Source organism: Zonotrichia leucophrys, unplaced genomic scaffold (genome assembly GCF_028769735.1).
Source record: "Zonotrichia leucophrys gambelii isolate GWCS_2022_RI unplaced genomic scaffold, RI_Zleu_2.0 Scaffold_402_46145, whole genome shotgun sequence".
NCBI lineage: Eukaryota > Metazoa > Chordata > Aves > Passeriformes > Passerellidae > Zonotrichia > Zonotrichia leucophrys.
Window position 1 is genome coordinate 1 of NW_026992607.1, and position 21,664 is coordinate 21,664.

The 21,664-nt window shown below is 51.0% G+C and overlaps 1 protein-coding gene across 1 annotated transcript; it reads right to left on the reverse strand.

Moving 5' to 3' along the window:
• Nucleotides 1–2,337: 2,337 nt before the first annotated feature.
• Nucleotides 2,338–21,280, reverse strand: LOC135441650 (SH3 and multiple ankyrin repeat domains protein 1-like). The gene is made up of 3 exons (XM_064701208.1): nucleotides 21,208–21,280; nucleotides 8,139–8,371; nucleotides 2,338–2,994 (listed from the first exon to the last, which is right to left on the reverse strand). Exons 2-3 carry the CDS (start codon nucleotides 8,352–8,354, stop codon nucleotides 2,737–2,739), a joined length of 474 nt encoding a protein of 157 aa, XP_064557278.1. The 5' UTR covers nucleotides 8,355–8,371; nucleotides 21,208–21,280; the 3' UTR covers nucleotides 2,338–2,736.
• Nucleotides 21,281–21,664: the final 384 nt, after the last annotated feature.

Consider the following 21,664-nt stretch of genomic DNA (forward strand, 5'->3'; position numbering starts at 1 on the left):
AAGCCACGCCCCCAGGCCCACACCCCCTCTGACCACGCCCACAGGGCCACACTCTAAGATGACCACGCCCACACCCAGGTAGGCCACGCCCACCCCACATCAATTTAACCCCAAATCTGCCACTTTAACCCAAATTCTCTCTCATTAACGCTGCCCTAAGTTGAAGCCACGCCCCCAGGACCACACCCACAATGACCACGCCCACACACCAATAGGCCACGCCCACCCTACAGAATTTTAACCCCAAATCAGCCTCTTTTGGCCAAATTTCCTCCAATAAAACCCTCTAAAATTCATGCCACGCCCACCCCATGACCACACCCACCCTCAGGGCCACGCCCACAAATGACCACGCCCACGTGACCCCACCCAGATCCTAACAACGCCCACCTCTCATTATTTTGACCCCAAATCTGCCATTTTAATCCAAATTCTTCCCCCTTAGCCCCGCCCCAAACTGACACCACACCCGCCAGGGACCACACCCACAGTGGCCACGCCCACCCCAATAAGCCACGCCCACTCCACACCAATTTATCCCCAAATTCGCCACTTTTACCCAACTTTTCCCCAATGTGCCCCACCCCAAACTGACGCTATGACCCCGGGGACCACACCCACAGTGGCCATGCCCACCTCGAGTTAGGCCACGCCCACCGTGCATTATTTTAACCCCAAATTCGCCACTTTTACCTCAATTTCTCCCCACATACCCCACCCCAAATTGACTGCACACCCCCTATGACCACACCCACAATGACCACGCCCACCAACCAACAGGCCACGCCCACTCCACACCATTTTAACCCCAAATTCGCCACTTTTACCCAACTTTTTCCCAATGTGCCCCGCCCCAAACTGACGCTATGACCCCAGGGACCACACCCACAGTGGCCAGGCCCACCTCGAGTTAGGCCACGCCCACCGTGCATTATTTTAACCCCAAATTCGCCACTTTTACCTCAATTTCTCCCCCACATACCCCACCCCAAATTGACTGCACACCCCCTATGACCACACCCACAGTGACCACGCCCACCAACCAACAGGCCACGCCCACTCCACACCATTTTAACCCCAAATTCGCCACTTTTACCCAACTTTTCCCCAATGTGCCCCACCCCAAACTGACGCTATGACCCCAGGGACCACACCCACAGTGACCACGCCCACCTCGAGTTAGGCCACGCCCACCGCACATAAATTTAACCCCAAATCTGCCACATTTACCCAACTCCTCCCCCACATACCCCACCCCAAACACCCCCAGGACCACACCCACAGTGACCACGCCCACCAACCAACAGGCCACGCCCACTCCACACCATTTGAACCCCAAATTCGCCACTTTTACCCAATTTTTTCCCAATCTACCCCACCCCAAACTGACGCTATGACCCCAGGGACCACCCCCACAGTGACCACGCCCACCTCGAGTTAGGCCACGCCCACCGTGCATTATTTTAACCCCAAATTCGCCACTTTTACCCAATTTTTTCCCAATGTGCCCCACCCCAAACTGACGCTATGACCCCGGGGACCACCCCCACAGTGACCACGCCCACCAACTAACAGGCCACGCCCACCGTGCATTATTTTAACCCCAAATCCGCCGCATTTACCCAACTCCTCCCCCATATACTCCACCCCTAACACCCCCGGGACCACACCCACAGTGACCACGCCCACCAACCAACAGGCCACGCCCACCACACACCATTTTAACCCCAAATCCGGCACTTTAACCCAACTTTTCTCCAATGTGCCCCACCCCCACAGTGACCACGCCCCCATGACCTCCCCCAAGCCCACGGCCACGCCCACCCTACATAAATTTAACCCCAAATCCGCCGCATTTACCCAACTCCTCCCCCGCAAACGCCCCTAGGACCACACCCACAGTGACCACGCCCACCTCGAGTTAGGCCACGCCCACCGTGCATTATTTTAACCCCAAATCCGCCGTTCTTACCCAAAATTTTCCCAATCTACCCCACCCCAAACTGACACTATGACCCCCAGGGACCACACCCACAGTGACCACACCCACCAACTAACAGGCCACGCCCACCATGCATTATTTTAACCTTAAATCCGCCACATTTACCCAACTCCTCCCCCCCACAAAACGCCCCTAGGACCACACCCACAGTGACCATGCCCACCTCGAGTTAGGCCCACGCCCACCGTGCATTATTTTTAACCCCAAATCTGCCACTTTTACCCAACTTTTCCCCAATGTACCCCACACCTACACTGACCACGCCCCCATGACCTCCCCCAACCCCACGGCCACGCCCACCCTACATAAATTTAACCCCAAATCTGCCACATTTACCCAACTCCTCCCCCCACAAACGCCCCCAGGACCACACCCACAGTGACCACGCCCACCTCGAGTTAGGCCACGCCCACCGTGCATTATTTTAACCCCAAATCCGCCGTTCTTACCCAAAATTTTCCCAATCTACCCCACCCCAAACTGACCACTATGACCCCCAGGGACCACCCCCACAGTGACCACGCCCACCAACTAACAGGCCACGCCTACCATGCATTATTTTAACCCCAAATCCGCCACTTTTACCCAACTCCTCCCCCCACAAATGCCCCTAGGACCACACCCACGGTGACCACGCCCCCATGACCTCCCCCAAGCCCACGGCCACGCCCACCCTACCTAAATTTAACCCCAAATCCGCCGCATTTACCCAACTCCTCCCCCCACAAACGCCCCTAGGACCACACCCACGGTGACCACGCCCCTCCCGCACCCCAGACCACGCCCACCTCGAGGTAGGGCACGCCCTGGTCGAAGCTCTGGGGGTAATCGCGCAGCGGGCGCTCCTCGTCCAGGAACTTGGCGTCGCGGCCGGCGGCCGCCGGCTGGAAGAGGCCGTAGTTGAGGCCGTCGTGGAGCCCCTCGGTCAGCGCGCAGAGCAGCTGCTGCTTGGCCGCCCACACGGCCGCGCCCGGGTCGAAGCGCAGGCACTTCTGGGGGGGGAAATTGGGGGGTCAGGAACCCCAAAAGTGAAAGGCGTGATGAGGGGAACCCAAAAAACCCCGAGTTTGGGGAGCCCCGGGTGAGGAAGTTGCACTAAATCTCCTCAAAATGAACCAAAAAGAGCCCAAATCCCATGGGAATAATCCCAAAACTCGGGGGCTCAAGGCAGGGGGAACCCCAAAAACCCACCCCTAAATGAGGGGACCCCAAAAAACCCCAAATTCAAGGGGTTTATGGTGGGGAAATTGCCCCAAATGGCTTCAAAACGGCTCAAAATACCCCAAAAAAGGTCCCCAAAATCCCTGGGATTAACCCCAAAAATGGGAAGCCCAAAGGTTTTGGAGGGGTCAGGTCATGGGGAACCCCAAAAATGAAATCTGGGAGGGTTTGGGATGAGTGGACCCCAAAAAACCCCTGAGTTTGGGGGAGCACCAGCTGTGAAAAATCTCCTCAAATCTCCTCAAAATGCCCCCAAAAAACCCTAAAAAAAACCCCCAAAACCCCTGGGATGAGTCCCAAAAATTGGAACCCCAAAGGTTTTGGGGGATCAGGTCATGGGGAACCCCAAAAGTGAAAGGTGTGATGAGGGGAACCCAAAGAACCCCGAGTTTGGGGAGCCCTGGGTGAGGAAATTGCACCAAATCTCTTCCAAATGAACCAGAAAGCTCCCAAATCCCATGGGATTAATCCCAAAAATGGGTGGGTCAGGGCAAGGGGAACCCCAAAAGTGAAACCCCAAAAGGTTTGGGGTGAGGGGACCCCAAAATCCCCAGGTTTGGGGAGTGTTGGATGAGGAAATTGCCTCAAAAAAAACCCCAAAAACCCCAAAAAACCCCAAAATCCCCTGGGATGAGTTGTAAACATGGAACCCTAAAGGTTTTTGGGGGGTCAGGTCCTGGGGAACCCCAAAAACCCACCCCTAACCCACCCCTAAATGAGGGGACCCCAAAAAACCCCAAATTCAAGGGGTTTATGGTGGGGAAATTGCCCCAAATGGCTTCAAAATACCCCAAAAAAACCCTAAAAAAAAAACCAAAATCCCAAAATCCCCTTGGGATGAGTCCCAAAAATTGAGGGTAAAATTCCCAATTTTGGGGGAAAAATTCCCAATTTTTGGGGTAAAATTCCCAATTTTGGGCGTAAAAATTCCCAATTTTTTGCGGCTCTCCCCAATTTTTTTGGGGAAAAAATTTCCCAATTTTAGGAGAGGAATTCCTGATTTTTTTGGGGGGGGAATATTCCCAATTTTTTAAGGGAAATTTTCCAATTTTTAAAGGGAAAACAGCCAGATTTTGGGGGGAAATTTCCCAATATTTTTGGGGATGAAATCTCCCATTTTTTTGGAGAAAAAAAATCCCAATTTTTCCCCTCTTCCCCAACAATTTTTTCCCTCTTCCCCCCAACATTTCCCTGCTGATTTTTTGCCCATTTTTGCCATTTTTTCATGAATTTTTTGTGCCCATTCCCGCTGATTTTTTTGCCCGTTTTTGCCATTTTTTGGGGAATTTTTCCCGTTTTCCCGCTGATTTTTTGCCCGTTTTTGCCATTTTTGGGGAATTTTTTCCTGTTTTCCCGCTGAATTTTTGCCCGTTTTTTGGGGAATTTTCCCCATTTTCCCGCTGATTTTTTCCCCATTTTTGGGGAATTTTTCCTCCTTTTCCCGCTGATTTTTTGCCCATTTTTGCCATTTTTTGGGGAATTTTTTGTGCCCATTCCCGCTGTGCTTTTGCCATTTTTTGGGAAATTTTCCCCGTTTTCCCGCTAATTTTTTGCCCGTTTTTGGGGAATTTTTCCCCGTTTTCCCGCTGATTTTTTGCCCGTTTTTACCCATTTTTTCCGGATTTTTTTCCCGTTTTCCCGCTAACTTTTTGCCCGTTTTTGCCATTTTTTGGGGAATTTTTCCCGTTTTCCCGCTGATTTTTTCCCCATTTTTGGGGAATTTTTCCCCATTTTCCCGCTGATTTTCTGCCTGTTTTTGCCCATTTTTTTCCAGAAATTTTTGTGCCCATTCCCGCTGTGTTTTTGCCATTTTTTGGGAAATTTTTTCCCGTTTTCCCACTTTTTTTTTGCCCATTTTTGCCATTTTTTGGGGAATTTTTTCCCGTTTTCCCGCTGATTTTTTGCCCGCTTTTGCCATTTTTTCTGGAAACTTTTGTGCCCATTCCCGCTGAGTTTTTCCCCATTTATGGGGAATTTTTCCCCATTTTCCCACTGATTTTTTGCCCATTTTTGCCATTTTTTGGGGAATTTTTTCCCTTTTTCCCACTGAATTTCTGCCATTTTTTGGGGAATTTTCCCCCGTTTTCTCTCTGATTTTTTCCCCATTTTTTGGGGAATTTTTTCCCATTTTCCCGCTGATTTTTTGCCATTTCTTTCATGAATTTTTCCCCATTTTCCCACTGAATTTTTGCCATTTTTTGGGGAATTTTTCCCCGTTTTCCCGCTGATTTTTTGCCCGTTTTTTGGGGAATTTTTCCCTGTTTTCCTGCCGATTTTTTGCCCATTTTTGCCCATTTTTTGGGGAATTTTTTCCCATTTTCCCGCCGATTTTTCCCCCATTTTTTGGGGAATTTTTCCCCATTTTTTCCCCATTTTTTCCCATTTCCCCGCTCACCGTCTGGTGCAGGTCGGGGATGCCGATGCGGAACACCATCATGCTGAAATGATCCTCGGGCGGGGGCCGGGCGGGGCCATGAATTTTTTACCATGTTTTGGGGAATTTTTCCCCATTTTCCCACTGATTTTTCCCCCATTTTTTGGGGAATTTTTCCCCATTTTTTCCCTCTCGGCGCTCACCGTCTGGTGCAGGTCGGGGATGCCGATGCGGAACACCATCATGCTGAAATGATCCTCGGGCGGGGGCCGGGGGGGGCCAGGAATTTTTTCCCGTTTTCCCACTGATTTTTTGCCCATTTTTGGGGAATTTTTCCCCGTTTTCCCGCTGATTTTTTCCCCATTTTTGCCATTTTTTGGGGAATTTTTCCCCGTTTTCCCGCTGATTTTTTCCCCATTTTTCCCCATTTTTGGGGAATTTTTCCCCGTTCTCCCGCTGATTTTTTCCCCATTTTTTGGGGAATTTTTCCCCGTTTTTCTGCCGATTTTTTGGGGAATTTTCCCCCGTTTTCCCTCTGATTTTTTCCCCTTTTTTTGGGAATTTTTCCCCATTTTTTCCCGTTTTTTCCCCTCTCCCCGCTCACCGTCTGGTGCAGGTCGGGGATGCCGATGCGGAACACCATCATGCTGAAATGATCCTCGGGCGGGGGCCGGGGGGGGCCAGGAATTTTTTCCCTTTTTCCCACTGAATTTCTGCCATTTTTTGGGGAATTTTTTCCCTTTTTCCCACTGAATTTCTGCCATTTTTTGGGGAATTTTTCCCCGTTTTTCTGCCGATTTTTTGGGGAATTTTTTCCCGTTTTCCCGCTGATTTTTTCCCCATTTTTTCCCCATTTTTCCCCATTTTTCCCCATTTTTTCCCGGTATTTCCCCGCTCCCGCTCACCGTCTGGTGCAGGTCGGGGATGCCGATGCGGAACACCATCATGCTGAAATGATCCTCGGGCGGGGGCCGGGTGGGGCCATGAATTTTTTACCATTTTTTGGGGAATTTTTTCCCATTTTCCCACTGAATTTCTGCCATTTTTTGGGAAATTTTTTCCAGTTTTCCTGCCGATTTTTTGCCCATTTTTGCCCATTTTTTGGGGAATTTTTTCCCCGTTTTTCCCCATTTTTTCCCATGTTCCCGCTCACGTCTGGTGCAGGTCGGGGATGCCGATGCGGAACACCATCATGCTGAAATGATCCTCGGGCGGGGGCCGGGCGGGGCCATGAATTTTTCCCCATTTTCCCTATGATTTTTTCCTCATTTTTGCCCATTTTTGGGGAATTTTTTCCCCATTTTTCCCCATTTTTTCCCTGTATTTCCCCGCTCACCGTCTGGTGCAGGTCGGGGATGCCGATGCGGAACACCATCATGCTGAAATGATCCTCGGGCGGGGGCCGGGCGGGTCCATGAATTTTTCCCGTTTTCCCGCTGATTTTTTCCCCGTTTTTGCCCATTTTTGGGGGAATTTTTCCCTGTTTTCCCGCTGATTTTTTACTATTTTTTGGGCAATTTTTTCCCATTTTCCCGCTGACTTTTGCCATTTTTTGGGAATTTTTCCCCATTTTCCCGCTGATTTTTTGCTCATTTTTGCCATTTTTTGGGGAATTTTTCCCCATTTTCCCACTGAATTTTTGCCATTTTTTGGGGAATTTTTTCCCATTTTTCCCCATTTTTTCCCATTTCCCGCTCACCGTCTGGTGCAGGTCGGGGATGCCGATGCGGAACACCATCATGCTGAAATGATCCTCGGGTGGGGGCCGGGCGGGGCCATGAATTTTTTCCCATTTTCCCGCTGATTTTTTGCCATTTTTTGGGAAATTTTTTCCAGTTTTCCTGCCGATTTTTTGCCCATTTTTGCCCATTTTTTGGGGAATTTTTTCCCATTTTCCCACCGATTTTTCCCCCATTTTTTCCCCATTTTTCCCCATTTCCCCGGATGTTCCCGCTCACCGTCTGGTGCAGGTCGGGGATGCCGATGCGGAACACCATCATGCTGAAATGATCCTCGGGCGGGGGCCGGGGGGGGCCATGAATTTTTCCCTGTTTTCCCACTGATTTTTTGCCCGTTTTTGCCCATTTTTTGGGGAATTTTTCCCTTTTTCCCGCTGATTTTTTCCCCATTTTTGCCCATTTTTTGGGGAAATTTTCCCCGTTTTCCCTATGATTTTTTCCCCATTTTTGCCCATTTTTTGGGGAATTTTTCCCCGTTTTTCTGCCGATTTTTTGGGGGATTTTTTCCCTTTTTCCCACTGAATTTCTGCCATTTTTTGGGGAATTTTTCCCCGTTTTTCTGCCGATTTTTTGGGGAATTTTTTCCCATTTTACCGCTGATTTTTCCCCATTTTTTCCCATTTCCCGCTCACCGTCTGGTGCAGGTCGGGGATGCCGATGCGGAACACCATCATGCTGAAATGATCCTCGGGTGGGGGCCGGGCGGGGCCATGAATTTTTTCCCATTTTTTCCGGAATTTTTCCCCATTTTTTCCCCATTTTTTCCCCGTTTTTTCCCGGTATTTTCCCGCTCCCCGCTCACCGTCTGGTGCAGGTCGGGGATGCCGATGCGGAACACCATCATGCTGAAATGATCCTCGGGCGGGGGCCGGGCCGGGCCCCGGGGGGGTCCCCGGGCGGGGGCGGGGTTGGGGCCGGGGGCGCCCTCGCGGGAGCTCCCGGAGTCCGAATCGGCCTCGGGGTACTCGGAGCCCCGCGCGCCCTCCTCCTCCTCGCTGGAGGCCGGCGAGCGCGGCATCGCCTCACCATGCCCGGCTAGGGGGGAATAAATACAGAAAATTAACAAAATGTGGGGAAAAAACCCAAAAAACCCGGTCAGAATCCATGAAAACCCGGTCAAAATCCATGAAAACAGCCCCAAAACCTATAAAAATGGCCCCAATATCCCTATAGATGGGGAGGGCATCGCCTCACCATGCCAGGCTGCGGGGGGAATAGAGAGAAATACTCAAAATTAACAAAAAGTGGGGAAAAAACAAAAAAAAACCCGGTCAAAATCCATGAAAACCCGGTCAAAATCCATGAAAACCCGGTCAAAATCCATGAAAACGGCCCCAAAATCCCTAAAAATGGAGAGGGCATCACCTCACCATGCCCGGCTGCGGGGGGGAAAGAGAGAAAATTAACAAAAAGTGGTGAAAAAAACCCAAAAAACCCGGTCAAAATCCATGAAAACCCGGTCAAAATCCATAAAAATGGCCCCAAAAATCCCTAAAAATGACCCCAAAATCCCTAAAAATGGGGAGGGCATCGCCTCACCATGCCAGGCTGGGGGGAAATAGAAATAGAAATACAAATACAAATCACTGGGGGAGATACATAAAATTACCAAAAAGTGGTCAAAAAACCCGGTCAAAATCCCTGAAATCGGACCCAAAATCCCTAAAAATGGCCCCAAAATTCCTAAAAACGGCCCCAAAATCCCTATAGATGGGGAGGGCATCGCCTCACCATGCCAGGCTGCAGAGGGGAAATAAATAGAAATAAAAATAGAAATACTCAAAATTAACAAAAAGTGGTGAAAAACCCCAAAAAACCCGGTCAAAACCCCAAAAAACCCGGTCAAAATCCCTAAAAACAGCCCCAGAATCCTCTCATATTGGAAGGGCATCGCCTCACCATGCCCGGCTGCAGAGGGGAAAGAGAGAGAAATACTCAAAATTAACAAAATGTGGGGAAAAAACCCAAAAAACCCGGTCAGAATCCATGAAAACCCGGTGAAAATCCATGAAAACCCGGTGAAAATCCCTAAAAATGTGCCCAGAATCCCTAAGAATGGGGAGGGCATCGCCTCACCATGCCCGGCTGCAGAGGGGAAATAAATAAATACAGAAAATTAACAAAATGTGGTGAAAAAAACCCAAAAAACCCGGTCAGAATCCATGAAAACCCGGTGAAAATCCATGAAAACGGCCCCAAATCCCTAAAAATGGCCCCAAAAATCCCTAAAAATGGGGAGGGTATCACCTCACCATGCCAGGCTGCAGAGGGGAAATAGAGAAAATTAACAAAAAGTGGTGAAAAAAACCCAAAAAACCCGGTCAAAATCCATGAAAACCCGGTCAAAATCCCTAAAAACGGCCCCAAAATCCCTAAAAATGGCCCCAAAATCCTCCCAGATTGGGAGGGCATCGCCTCACCATGCCAGGCTGCGGGAAATAAATAAAAATTAAAAAAAAATACTCAAAATTAACAAAAAGTGGTGAAAAAATCCCGAAAAGTGGAGAAAAACCCCAAAAAACCAGGTGAAAATCCATGAAAATGGGGAGGGCATCGCCTCACCAGGCCAGGCTGGGGGGAAACAAAATAAAATAAAATAAAATAAAATAAAATAAAATAAAATAAAATAAAATTAAATTAAATACAATGAAATAAAACAAAATAAAATACAAATTATTATAAAATACAATAGAATAAAATAAAATAGAATAAAATTTTAAAAATCTATTATAAAATAAAATAAAATACAATACAATACAATAAAATAAAATTTAAAAAATAAAATAAAATAAAATAAAATAAAATACAATAAAATAAAATAAAAATAAAATTAAATTAAATTAAATAAAATACAATGAAATAAAACAAAATAAAATAAAAATAAAATAAAATAAAATGAAATACAATACAATACAATACAATACAATAAAATAAAAATAAAATACAATACAATAAAATACAATAAAATAAAATAAAATACAATAAAATACAATAAAATAAAATAAAATAAAATACAATAAAAATAAAATTAAATTAAATGAAATAAAATGCAATGAAATAAAACAAAATAAAAATAAATAAAATAAAATAAAATAAAATAAAATAAAATAATAAAATAAAATAAAATAAAATAAAATAAAATAAAATAAAATAAAATACAATAAAATAAAATAAAACAAAAAAATCCCGGTCAAAATCCCCCAAAGCAGGTTAAAATCCCCCAAATGGGTCAAAATTGCACCAAACTCCCTCAAAACCAACAAAAACTCCTCAAAATCCCCCAAAATCTCCATCAAATCCACAAAAACTTCCTCGAAACCACCAAAAGAAACCCAAAAATGGCTTCAATTTCTGCAAAGCCGCAGAAAAACTCCTCAAAATCTTCCCGAGCTTCCCCAAATCCACAAAAATCCGCTCAAAAATCCCCAAAATCCCCAAAATCCCCAAAAATTCCCCAAAAAAAATCCTCCCAAAAATCCCCAAAAATTCCCCAAAAATCCCCAAAAATTTCCCAAAAATATCCTCAAAAATCCCCCAAAAATCCCCAAAAAATCCCAAAAAATCCCCCCAAAATTCCCCAAAATTCCCAAATCCCCAAAAATTCTAAAAAATTCCCCAAAAATCCCCCAAAAAATCCCCAAAATCCCCAAAACTCCCCCAAAATCCCAAAAAAATCCCCAAAATCCCAAAAAAATCCCCAAAAATTCCTCAAAATCCCCAAAAATTCCCCCAAAATCCCCCAGACCCATTTGGGAGCCATTTCCCCTTTTGCATGCGCGTGTGCAAAGCCCCCAGACCCATTTGGGACCCCTCCTTTCCTTTGCACACGCGTGTGCAAAACCCTACAAAGCCCCCAGACCCATTTAGGATCCATTTCTCCTGTTGCACGCGCGTGTGCAAAGCCCCCAGACCCATTTAGGTCCCTTCACTCCCCTTGCACGCACGTGTGCAAAGCCCCCAGACCCATTTAGGATCCATTTCCCCTTTTGCACACGCGTGTGTGAAGCCCCCAGACCCCTCTGGACTCCTCCTGTGCAGCCCCCAGACCCATTTGGGTCCCTTCACTCCCCTTGCACGCGCGTGTGCAAAGCCCCCAGACCCATTTAGGACCCATTTCCCCTTTTGCACATGCGTGTGCAAAGCCCCCAGACCCATTTAGGACCCATTTCCCCTTTTGCACGCGCGTGTGCAAAGCCCCCAGACCCCTCTGGACCCCTCGCACGCAGCCCCCAGACCCCTAGAAAGCCCCTCAAGGCCTTTGCACGCGCGTGTGCAAACACCACAAAGCCCCCAGACCCATTTGGGACCACTCTCACCCCTTGCAAAACCCCCAGGAGGTGGCACCGAGGGTGGCACTGGAGGGTGACATCACAGGTGGCACCGGAACCCTCGTGTGACACCAGAGGTGACACTGAAGGTGGCACTGAGGGTGGCACTGGGACCTCGCGTGTGACACCGAGGGTGACATTCAGGGTGGCACTGGGACCCCGGGGGTGACATTGAGGGTGGCACTGGGACCTCATGGGTGACACCAGAGGTGACACTGAAGGTGACACCGGGAGTTGGCACAGAGGGTGGCACTGGGATGTCAGCGGTGGCACTGGGGGTGACACTGGGACACTCATGTGTGACACTGGTGTGACACCACAGGTGACACTGAGGGTGGCACTGGGACCCTGGGGGTGACACTGGGAGTGACACCAGAGGTGACACTGAAGGTGACACTGAGGGTTGACACTGAGGGTGGCACTGCGATGCCAGAGGTGGCACTGGGGGTGACACTGGGACACTCATGTGTGACACTGGGTGTGACACTGGGAGTGACACCACAGGTGACACTGAGGGTGGCACTGGGACCCTCATGGGACACTGGTGTGGCTCTGGAGGTGACATTGGGGTGACACAGGGGATCCTGGAGGTGGCACTGGGGGTGGCACTGGGACCCTGGGGGTGACACTGAGGGTGACACCACAGGTGACACTGGGACCCCAGAGGTGGCACTGGGGTGGCACTGGGACCCTCATGTGTGACACTGGTGTGACACCACAGGTGACACTGAGGGTGGCACTGAGGGTGGCACTGAGGGCGGCACTGGGACCCTCGTGTGACACCAGAGGTGACACTGAAGGTGACACCAGGGGTTGGCACTGAGGGTGGCACTGGGACCTCGCGTGTGACACCGAGGGTGACATTCAGGGTGGCACTGGGACACTGGGGGTGGCACTGAGGGTGGCACTGGGACCCAAGTGTGACAAATGGGTGGCACTGGAAGGGAACATTGGGACCCCATGTGTGACACTGGGTGTGGCACACAGGTGGACACTGGGGTGGCACTGGGACCCACTGTGACACTGGGGGTGACACTCGACATGGGCACTGTGACATTGGGTGACACTGGGGTGCATGGGACCCGCATGTGTGACACTGGGGTGACACCACAGGTGACACTGAGGGTGACACGGGACCCGGGGGGCATTGGGGTGGCACTGGACCTCACTGTGACACCGAGGTGCAGGTGGACACCTGGAGGTGCACTGGGGTGACACTGGGACCAGTGTGCACTGGGGTGACATTCAGGGTGGCACTGGGACCCTGGGGGTGGCATTGGGGTGACACATGACATTGGGACCCTGGGTGACACTGGTGACTGCGATGCCAGTGGTGGCACTGGGGGTGACATTCAGGGTGGCACTGGGTGGTGGAGACTGGGACCCCCATGTGACACTGGTGTGACACCAAGTGGCTCTGGAGGTGGCACTGAGGGTGACACTGGGACCCCCATGCGTGACACTGGTGTGACACCACAGGTGACACTGAGGGTGACACTGAGGGTGGCATTGGGACCCTGGGGGTGACATTGGGGGTGACAATGGGACCCTCGTGTGACACCAGAGGTGACACTAAGGGTGACACCGGGGGTTGGCACTGAGGGTGGCACTGGGACCCCACGTGTGACACTGAGGGTGACATTCAGGGTGGCACTGGGACCCTGGGGGTGGCACTGAGGGTGACACCAGAGGTGACACCGGGACCCTGGAGGTGGCACTGGGGTGGCACTGCAATCGCCAGAGGGTGGCACTGGGGGTGACATTCAGGGTGACACTGGGGGTGGCACTGGGACCCCCATGTGTGACACTGGTGTGACACCACAGGTGACACTGAGGGTGGCACTGGGACCCCGGGGGTGACACTGGGGGTGACACTGGGATGCCAGTGGTGGCACTGGGGGTGACATTCAGGGTGGCACTGGGACCCTGGGGGTGGCACTGGGGGTGACACTGGGACCCCAAGTGTGACAAATGGGTGGCACTGGAGGGTGACATTGGGACCCTCATGTGTGACACTGGTGTGGCTCTGAGGGTGACACTGAGGGTGACACTGGAACCCTCGTGTGACACGGAGGTGACACCGGGGCCTCACGTGTGACACTGAGGGTGACATTCAGGGTGGCACTGTGACCCCATGTGTGGCACTGGGGTGACACCACAGGTGACACTGAGGCTGGCACTGGAACCCCACCTGTGACACCAGAGGTGACACTGAAGGTGACACCAGGGGTTGGCACTGGGGGTGACACTGCGATGCCAGAGGTGACACTGGGGGTGACATTCAGGGTGGCACTGGGACCCCAGAGATGGCACTGAGGGTGACACTGGGATGCCAGCGGTGGCACTGGTGGTGACATTCAGGGTGGCACTGGGACCCTGGGGGTGGCATTGGGGGTGACAATGACATTGGGACCCTCCTGTGACACTGGTGTGGCTCTGGAGGTGGCACTGAGGGTGACAATGGGACCCCCATGTGTGACACTGGGAGTGACACCACAGGTGACACTGAGGGTGGCATTGAGGGTGGCACTGGGACCCCGGGGGTGACATTGGGGGTGACACTGGGACCCTCATGTGTGACACTGGAGGTGACACTAAGGGTGACACCAGGGGTTGGCACTGAGGGTGGCACTGGGACCTCGCGTGTGACACCGAGGGTGACATTCAGGGTGGCACTGGGACCCTGGGGGTGGCACTGGGGTGGCACTGGGACCCCAAGTGTGACAAATGGGTGGCACTGGAGGGGAACACTGGGACCCCCATGTGTGACACTGGTGTGACACCACAGGTGACACTGAGGGTGGCACTGGGACCCTGGGGGTGACATTGGGGGTGGCACTGGGACCCTCATGTGTGACACTGGGGTGGCACTGGGACCCCATGGGTGACACTGGGGGTGACACTGGGAGTGACACCACAGGTGACACTGGGACCCTGGGGGTGACATTGAGGGTGGCACTGGGACCCTCATGGGACACCAGGGGTGACACTGGGACCCTTGTGTGACACTGGTGTGGCTCTGAGGGTGACACTGAGGGTGGCACTGGGACCCCATGGGTGACACTGGGGGTGACACTGGGACCCCATTTGTGACACTGGAGGTGACACTAAGGGTGACACCGGGGGTTGGCACTGAGGGTGGCACTGGGACCTCGCGTGTGACACTGGGGGTGACATTCAGGGTGGCACTGGGACCCCACTTGTGACACTGGGGGTGACACTGGGATGCCAGTGGTGGCACTGGGGGTGACATTCAGGGTGGCACTGGGGGTGACACTGGGACCCCCATGTGTGACACTGGTGTGACACCACAGGTGACACTGAGGGTGACACTGGGACCCCAAGTGTGACAAATGGGTGGCACTGGAGGGGAACATTGGGACACTTGTGTGACACCAGAGGTGACACTGAAGGTGACACCACGGGTTGGCACAGAGGGTGGCACTGGGACACTGGGGGTGACACTGGGGGTGGCACCACAGGTGACACCGGGATCCTGGAGGTGGCACTGAGGGTGGCACTGGGACCCCCATGGGTGACACTGGGGGTGACACCACAGGTGACACTGAGGGTGACACTGAGGGTGGCACTGGGACCTCAGGGGTGACCCCATGTCCTGACATGTCACCCCCAAAAAATGTCACCCCCAAAAAATGTCACCCCCAAAAATGTCACCCCCAAAAAATGTCACCCCCAAAAAATGTCACCCCCAAAATTGTCACCTCCAAAAATGTCACCCCCAAAAAATGTCGCCCCCAAAATTGTCACCTCCAAAATTGTCACCCCAAAAAATGTCACCTCCAAAAATGTCACCCCCAAAAGTGTCACCTCTAAAATTGTCACCTCCAAAAAATGTCACCCCCAAAAGTGTCACCTCCAAAAATGTCACCTCCAAAAAATGTCACCTCCAAAAGTGTCACCCCAAAAAATGTCACCCCAAAAAATGTCACCTCCAAAATTGTCACCCCCAAAAATGTCACCTCCAAAAAATGTCACCCCAAAAAATGTCACCCCCAAAAAATGTCACCCCCAAAATTGTCACCTCCAAAAAATGTCACCCCAATAAATGTCACCCCAAACTGTCACCCGAAAAGTGTCACCTCCCTCAAAATTGTCACCACCAAAAATGTCACCCAAGTGTCACAACCCCAAAAAAGTGCCACCCCCAAAAAATGTCACCCTCCAAAAATTGTCACCACCAAAAATGGATCCGAAAAGTGTCACCCAAAATTGTCACCCCCAAAAAAGTGTCACCCTAAAGACTGGCCCAAAAAGTGTCACTCCAAAAGTGTCACCCACAATAATGTCACCTGCAAGTGTCACCCAAAATTGTCACCCCCAAAGTGTCACCTCAATAAATGTCACCTAAAATTGTCACTGCAATAATGTCACCCAAAATTGCCACCAAAAAGTGTCACCCCAACAAATGTCACCTAAAAAGTGTCACCCTCTAAAAATGATCACCTCAAAATTGTCACCAAAAAGTGTCACCACCAATAAATGTCACCCAAAGTGTCAGCCAAAATTGTCACACCTCCAAAAGTGTCACCCAAAAATGTCACCTCAATAAATGTCACCCAAAATTGTCACCAAAAAGTGTCACCCTAATAAATGTCACCCCTAAAAACGTCACCTCAATAAATGTCACCCGAATAATGTCACCATAATAAATGTCACCCCAAAAGTGTCACCACAAAAATGTCACCCCAATAAATGCCACCCGAAAATTGTCACCCCAACAAACGTCACCCCAAAGTGTCACTCAAAAAATGTCACCCCAATGAACGTCACCCCAAAGTGTCACCCCCAAAATTGTCACCCAAAACTGTCCCAAGGTGTCACCCCGATAAATGTCACCCCAAAATGTCACTTCCAATAAATGTCACCCAAAATTTTTATCCCAATAAATGTCACCCTCCAAAAACTGTCACCCAAAAAATGTTCTAAAAAGCATCACCCAAAATTGTCACCCAAAATTGTCACCCCAAAAGCATCACCCAAAATTGTCACCCCAATAAATATCACCCCAAAATTGTCCCAAAAATTGTCACCCAAAAAGTGTCACCCCCTCAAAAAATGTCACCCCAAAATTGTCAGCAAAAATTGTCACACTCCAAAATTGTCACCCAAAAACTGTCCCAAAGTGTCACCCCAACAAATGTCACCCCAAAATTGTTGTCCCCTCAAGAAATGTCACCTAAAAAATGTCACGCCTCAAGTGTCACCCGAAAATGTCACCCAAATGTGTCACCCATCTATAAACGTCACCCCAAAGTGTCACCCTTCAAAATTGTCACCCCAAAATTGTCCCAAAAAGTGTCACCCCAACAATGTCACCCAAAATTGTCACCCCTATCAGTGTCACCCCAACAATGTCACCCCATCAATGTCCCCGCCCCAAAATGTCACCCCAATAAATGCCACCCAAAAAATGTCCCCAAAATTGTCACACCTAAAGTGCCACCCAAAAATGTCACCCCAAAGTGTCACCCATCCATAAATGTCACCCCAAAATTGTCCCAAAAAGTGTCACCCCAACAATGTCACCCAAAAATTGTCACCCCAATAAATGTCACCCAAAAAATGTCCCCAAAATTGTCACCCCAACAATGTCACCCCAATAAATGTCACCCAAAAATTGTCACCCCAAAATTGTCACCCCTATCAGTGTCACCCCATCAATGTCCCCGCCCCAAAGTGTCACCCTCCAAAATTGTCACCCCAAAATTGTCCCAAAAATGTCACCCCAACAAATGTCACCCCAAAATTGTCACCCCAATAAATGTCACCCAAAAAATGTCCCCAAAATTGTCACCCCAACAATGTCACCCGAAAATTGTCACCCCTATCAGTGTCACCCCAACAATGTCACCCAAACATGTCCCAAAAATTGTCACACCCAAAGTGCCACCCAAAAATGTCACCCAAATGTGTCACCCATCCATAAATGTCACCCCAAAGTGTCACCCTTCAAAATTGTCACCCAAAATTGTCCCAGAAAGCGTCACCCAAAATGTCACCCCAATAAATGTCACCCAATAAATGTCACCCAAAAATTGTCACTCCAAAATTGTCACCCAAAAGTGTCACCTCAATAAATGCCACCCAAAATGTCACCCAAAAGTGTCACCCATCCATAAACGTCACCCCAAAGTGTCACCCTTCAAAATTGTCACCCCAAAATTGTCCCAAAAAGTGTCACCCCAACAATGTCACCCGAAAATTGTCACCCTAATAAATGTCACCCAAAAAATGTCCCCAAAATTGTCACCCCAACAATGTCACCCCAAAATTGTCACCCCATCAATGTCCCCGCCCCAAAGTGTCACCCTCCAAAATTGTCACCCCAAAATTGTCCCAAAAAGCGTCACCCAAAATGTCACCCCAATAAATGTCACCCAAAAAATGTCCCCAAAATTGTCACCCCAACAATGTCACCCGAAAATTGTCCCCCTATCAGTGTCACCCCAACAACGTCACCCCATCAATGTCCCCGCCCCAAAGTGTCACCCTCCAAAATTTTCACCCCAAAATTGTCACCCCAATAAATGTCACCCAAAAAATGTCCCAAAAAGCACCACCCCAACAATGTCACCCAAAAATTGTCACCCCTATAAGTGTCACCCCAACAATGTCACCCAAAAGTGTCACCTCAACAAATGTCACCCGAAAATTGTCACCCCTATAAGTGTCACCCAAAAAATGTCCCAAAAATTGTCACCCCAAAAAGTGTCACCCCAAAATTGTCCCCCCATCAATGTCACCCCATCCGTGGCCCCGCCCCCCCAGTGTCACCTCCAGGTCCCACGTGGCCGCGGGGGGCGGGGCCTGGGCCCAAATCGAGGCCAAGCGGGGCCAGAACGAGGCCGCGGCTCCCGGGGGGGGGAGGGGCGGGTTAATTAGAGCCCGGTGTTAATTAGCGGGGGGGGGGGGGGGAATGAGGCCGGGAATTGGGGAGGGGGCGTTAATGGGGGAGGGGGGGGAATTGGGGGGTCGTTAATTAGAGAGGGGTCATTAATTGGGGAGGGGTCATTAATAGGGAGTCATTAATTAGAGAGGGGTCATTAATGGGGGCTGATTAATTAGAGAGGGGTCATTAATTGGGGACGGGGGGGGAATCAAGGAAGGGTCATTAATAGGGAGTCATTAATTAGAGAGGGGTCATTAATAGGGAGTCATTAATTAGAGAGGGGTCATTAATGGGGGCTGATTAATTAGAGAGGGGTCATTAATTGGGGGGTCATTAATTAGGCCTCAAATAGGGGAGCAGTCGTTAATTATGGAGGGGTCATGAATGGGGGATCATTAATTAGAAAAGGGTCATTAATGGAGAGCATTAATTAAAGAGGCGTCATTAATTGGGGGGGTCGTTAATTGGGGAGAGGGTGTGAAATTGGAGAGGGGTCATTAATTAGGGAGGGCTCATTACTGGGGGGTCATTAATTAGGCCTTAAATCAGGGAGGGGTCCTTAATTAGTGAGGCGTCATTAATTAGAGGGGGTGTCAATTGGGGGGGTCGTTAATTTGGACTCAAATTGGGGAGCTCTCATTAATTATGGAGGGGTCATTAACTGGGGGGGCGTTAATTAGAGAGGCGTCATAAATGGGGGGCATGAATTAGAGAGGGGTCATTAATTGGGGGGTCATTAATTAGGGAGAGGTCATTAATGGGGGCATTAATGGGGGGGCATTAATTAGAGAGGGGTCATTAATGGGGAGGTTCATTAATTAGGCCTTAAATTGGGGAGAGGGCGTTAATTAGAGAGGCATCATTAATGGGGGGCGTCATTAATTGGGGGAGTCATTAACTTGAGAGAGGTCATTAATGGGGGAGCGTTAATTAAAGAGGGGTCATTAATGAGAAAGTGGTCGTTAATTGGGGTGTTCATTAATTAGGGAGGGGCGATTAATTAGGGAGGGCTCCTAATTTGGGGGGTGATCCCTAATTAGGGAATGGTCATTAATTAGTGAGGGGGGTGCAAAATTGGGGGTGAGGTGATTAATTAGGGACAGGTCCTTAATTACAGAGGAGGTGCTTAATTGGGGAGAGGTTCTTAATTAGGGAGTGGTCCGTAATTAGGGAGTGGTCCCTAATTAGGGAAGGGTCGTTTAATTGGGGAGGGGTCCTAAATTAGAGAGGGGTCATTAATTAGGGAAGGGGTCATTAGTTAGTAAAAAGTCATTAATTAGGGACAGGCCTTAATTGGGGAGGGGTGATTAATTAGGGAGAGGTCCTTAATTGGGGAGGGGGCTCTTAATGAGTGAGGGGGGTCCTTAATTAGGGAGGGGTCCTTAATTAGGGCAGTGCCCTCAATTAATGCCTCCCTTAATTGGGGTAGGGGCCGCTAAATTGGGGCAGGGCTTTAATTAGGGGAAGGGTCCTTAATGAGGGGAGGGGGCCTTAATTATTGGAGGGATGCTTAATTAGGGGAGGGGGCCTGAATTATGGGAGGGGTCCTTAATTAGGGGAAGGGTCCTTAATTAGGGAGGGGTCTTAATTAGGGCAGTGTCCTTAATTACGGCAGGGTCTCTTAATTGGGGTAGGGGTCATTAAATTGGGGCGGGGCTTTAATTAGGGAAGGGGTCCTTAATTAACGGAAGGGCTCCTTAATTAGGGAAGGGGTCCCAATTAGGGCAGTGTCATTAATTTGGGGAGGGGTCCTTAATTAGGGGTAGGGGGCCTTAATTGGAGAGGGGTCCCTAAATTGGGGCGGGGCTTTAATTAGGGGAGGGGGTCCTTAATTAGGGGAGGGGTCCTTAATTAGGGGAGGGGTTCTTAATTAGGGGAGGGGGTCCTTAATTAGGGCAGTGTCCTTAATTAGGGGAGGGGTCATTAATTACGGTAGGTGCTTTCATTAGGGGAGGGGTCTTTAATTAGAGGAGGGGTCCTTAATTAAGGAGGGCTCCTTAATTAGGGGAGGGGTCCTTAACGAGGGGAAAGGTCGCGAATTTGGGGAGGGGTCTCCAACCCGGGTGAGTGGGGGGGGGGGGGGGTCGGAAAAGGGGGCGTGGCCTCCCCTCCCCCGCCCCCTCCCCACATTCCCGCGCGCCCATCCCCCCCCCACGTGTCACTGCAGCGCCCCCTCCCCCTCCCCCCCCCACATTTGCACGCGCGCCCCTCCCCCTTTTTTGCACGCCCACCCCCCCCACCCCGCGCCGCGTGCGCGACCCCTCCCCCCATTTCCCCCCTCCCCCACCCCCCCGTTTTTCCCCTCACGCCCACCCCCCCCCCCCATTTCCCACCGCCGCCCCTCCCCCCAAAAAAAACGGCCCCGTTCCGCCCCTCCCCCACCCACATCCCCCCCCCTCCCACCACGCGCGCGCGGCCGCGATCCCGCGACCCCTCCCCAAATTCCCCCCCCCATCCCCATTCCCATCCCCCCATCCCCCTCCCCAAATCCGCCGCCCATCCCCCACCCCTCCATCCCCCCCCATCCCAGGTGCGCGCGCGACCCCTCCCCAGGTGCGCCGCCCCTCCCCCACCCCAGGTGAGCCCCCCCCCCCCTCAGGTGAGCCCCCTCCCCTCCCCTCCCCCCCCGGTACCTGCCGGGGCTCCGCGAGCGCCGGGGGCGGCCGAGGAACGGCGGAGACAGCGCGCGAGCGGCCCGGCCGCGGCCCCGCCCACCGCGGGACACGCCCACCCGCGGAGACACGCCCACCGAGCCCGCCGGACACGCCCACGAGAACGCCCACGGCCAATGGGAACGGCCCCTGACCGCCCCACACCCACCCACAGGCCACGCCCACTGGAGGAGGGAGGGGGGGAATGGGAGTGGGGAGGGGAGGACACGCCCATAAAGGAGGGAACGCCCACTAAAGGAAGCCACGCCCACTGATACAGAGGGAACGCCCACGCGGCAAAGACACGCCCATGGTTGGTGGAGGACACGCCCCCAATGGGGGCGGGGCCACGACCACCGCGCAAAGCCACGCCCCCTGTGTGGCTGAAAGCACGCCTAAAATGGGAATGGAAACCACGCCCACCCGGTAAAGACACGCC

Bases quoted from the DNA above. Each gene is read 5' to 3' on its own strand.
- LOC135441650 (XM_064701208.1), bottom strand. From the start codon at position 8,354: ATGCCGCGCTCGCCGGCCTCCAGCGAGGAGGAGGAGGGCGCGCGGGGC. The intron at 2,995-8,138 runs GTGAGCGGGGAG...TTCCCCCCCCAG, and splicing joins TCCCCGACCTGCACCAGACG to AAGTGCCTGCGCTTCGACCC.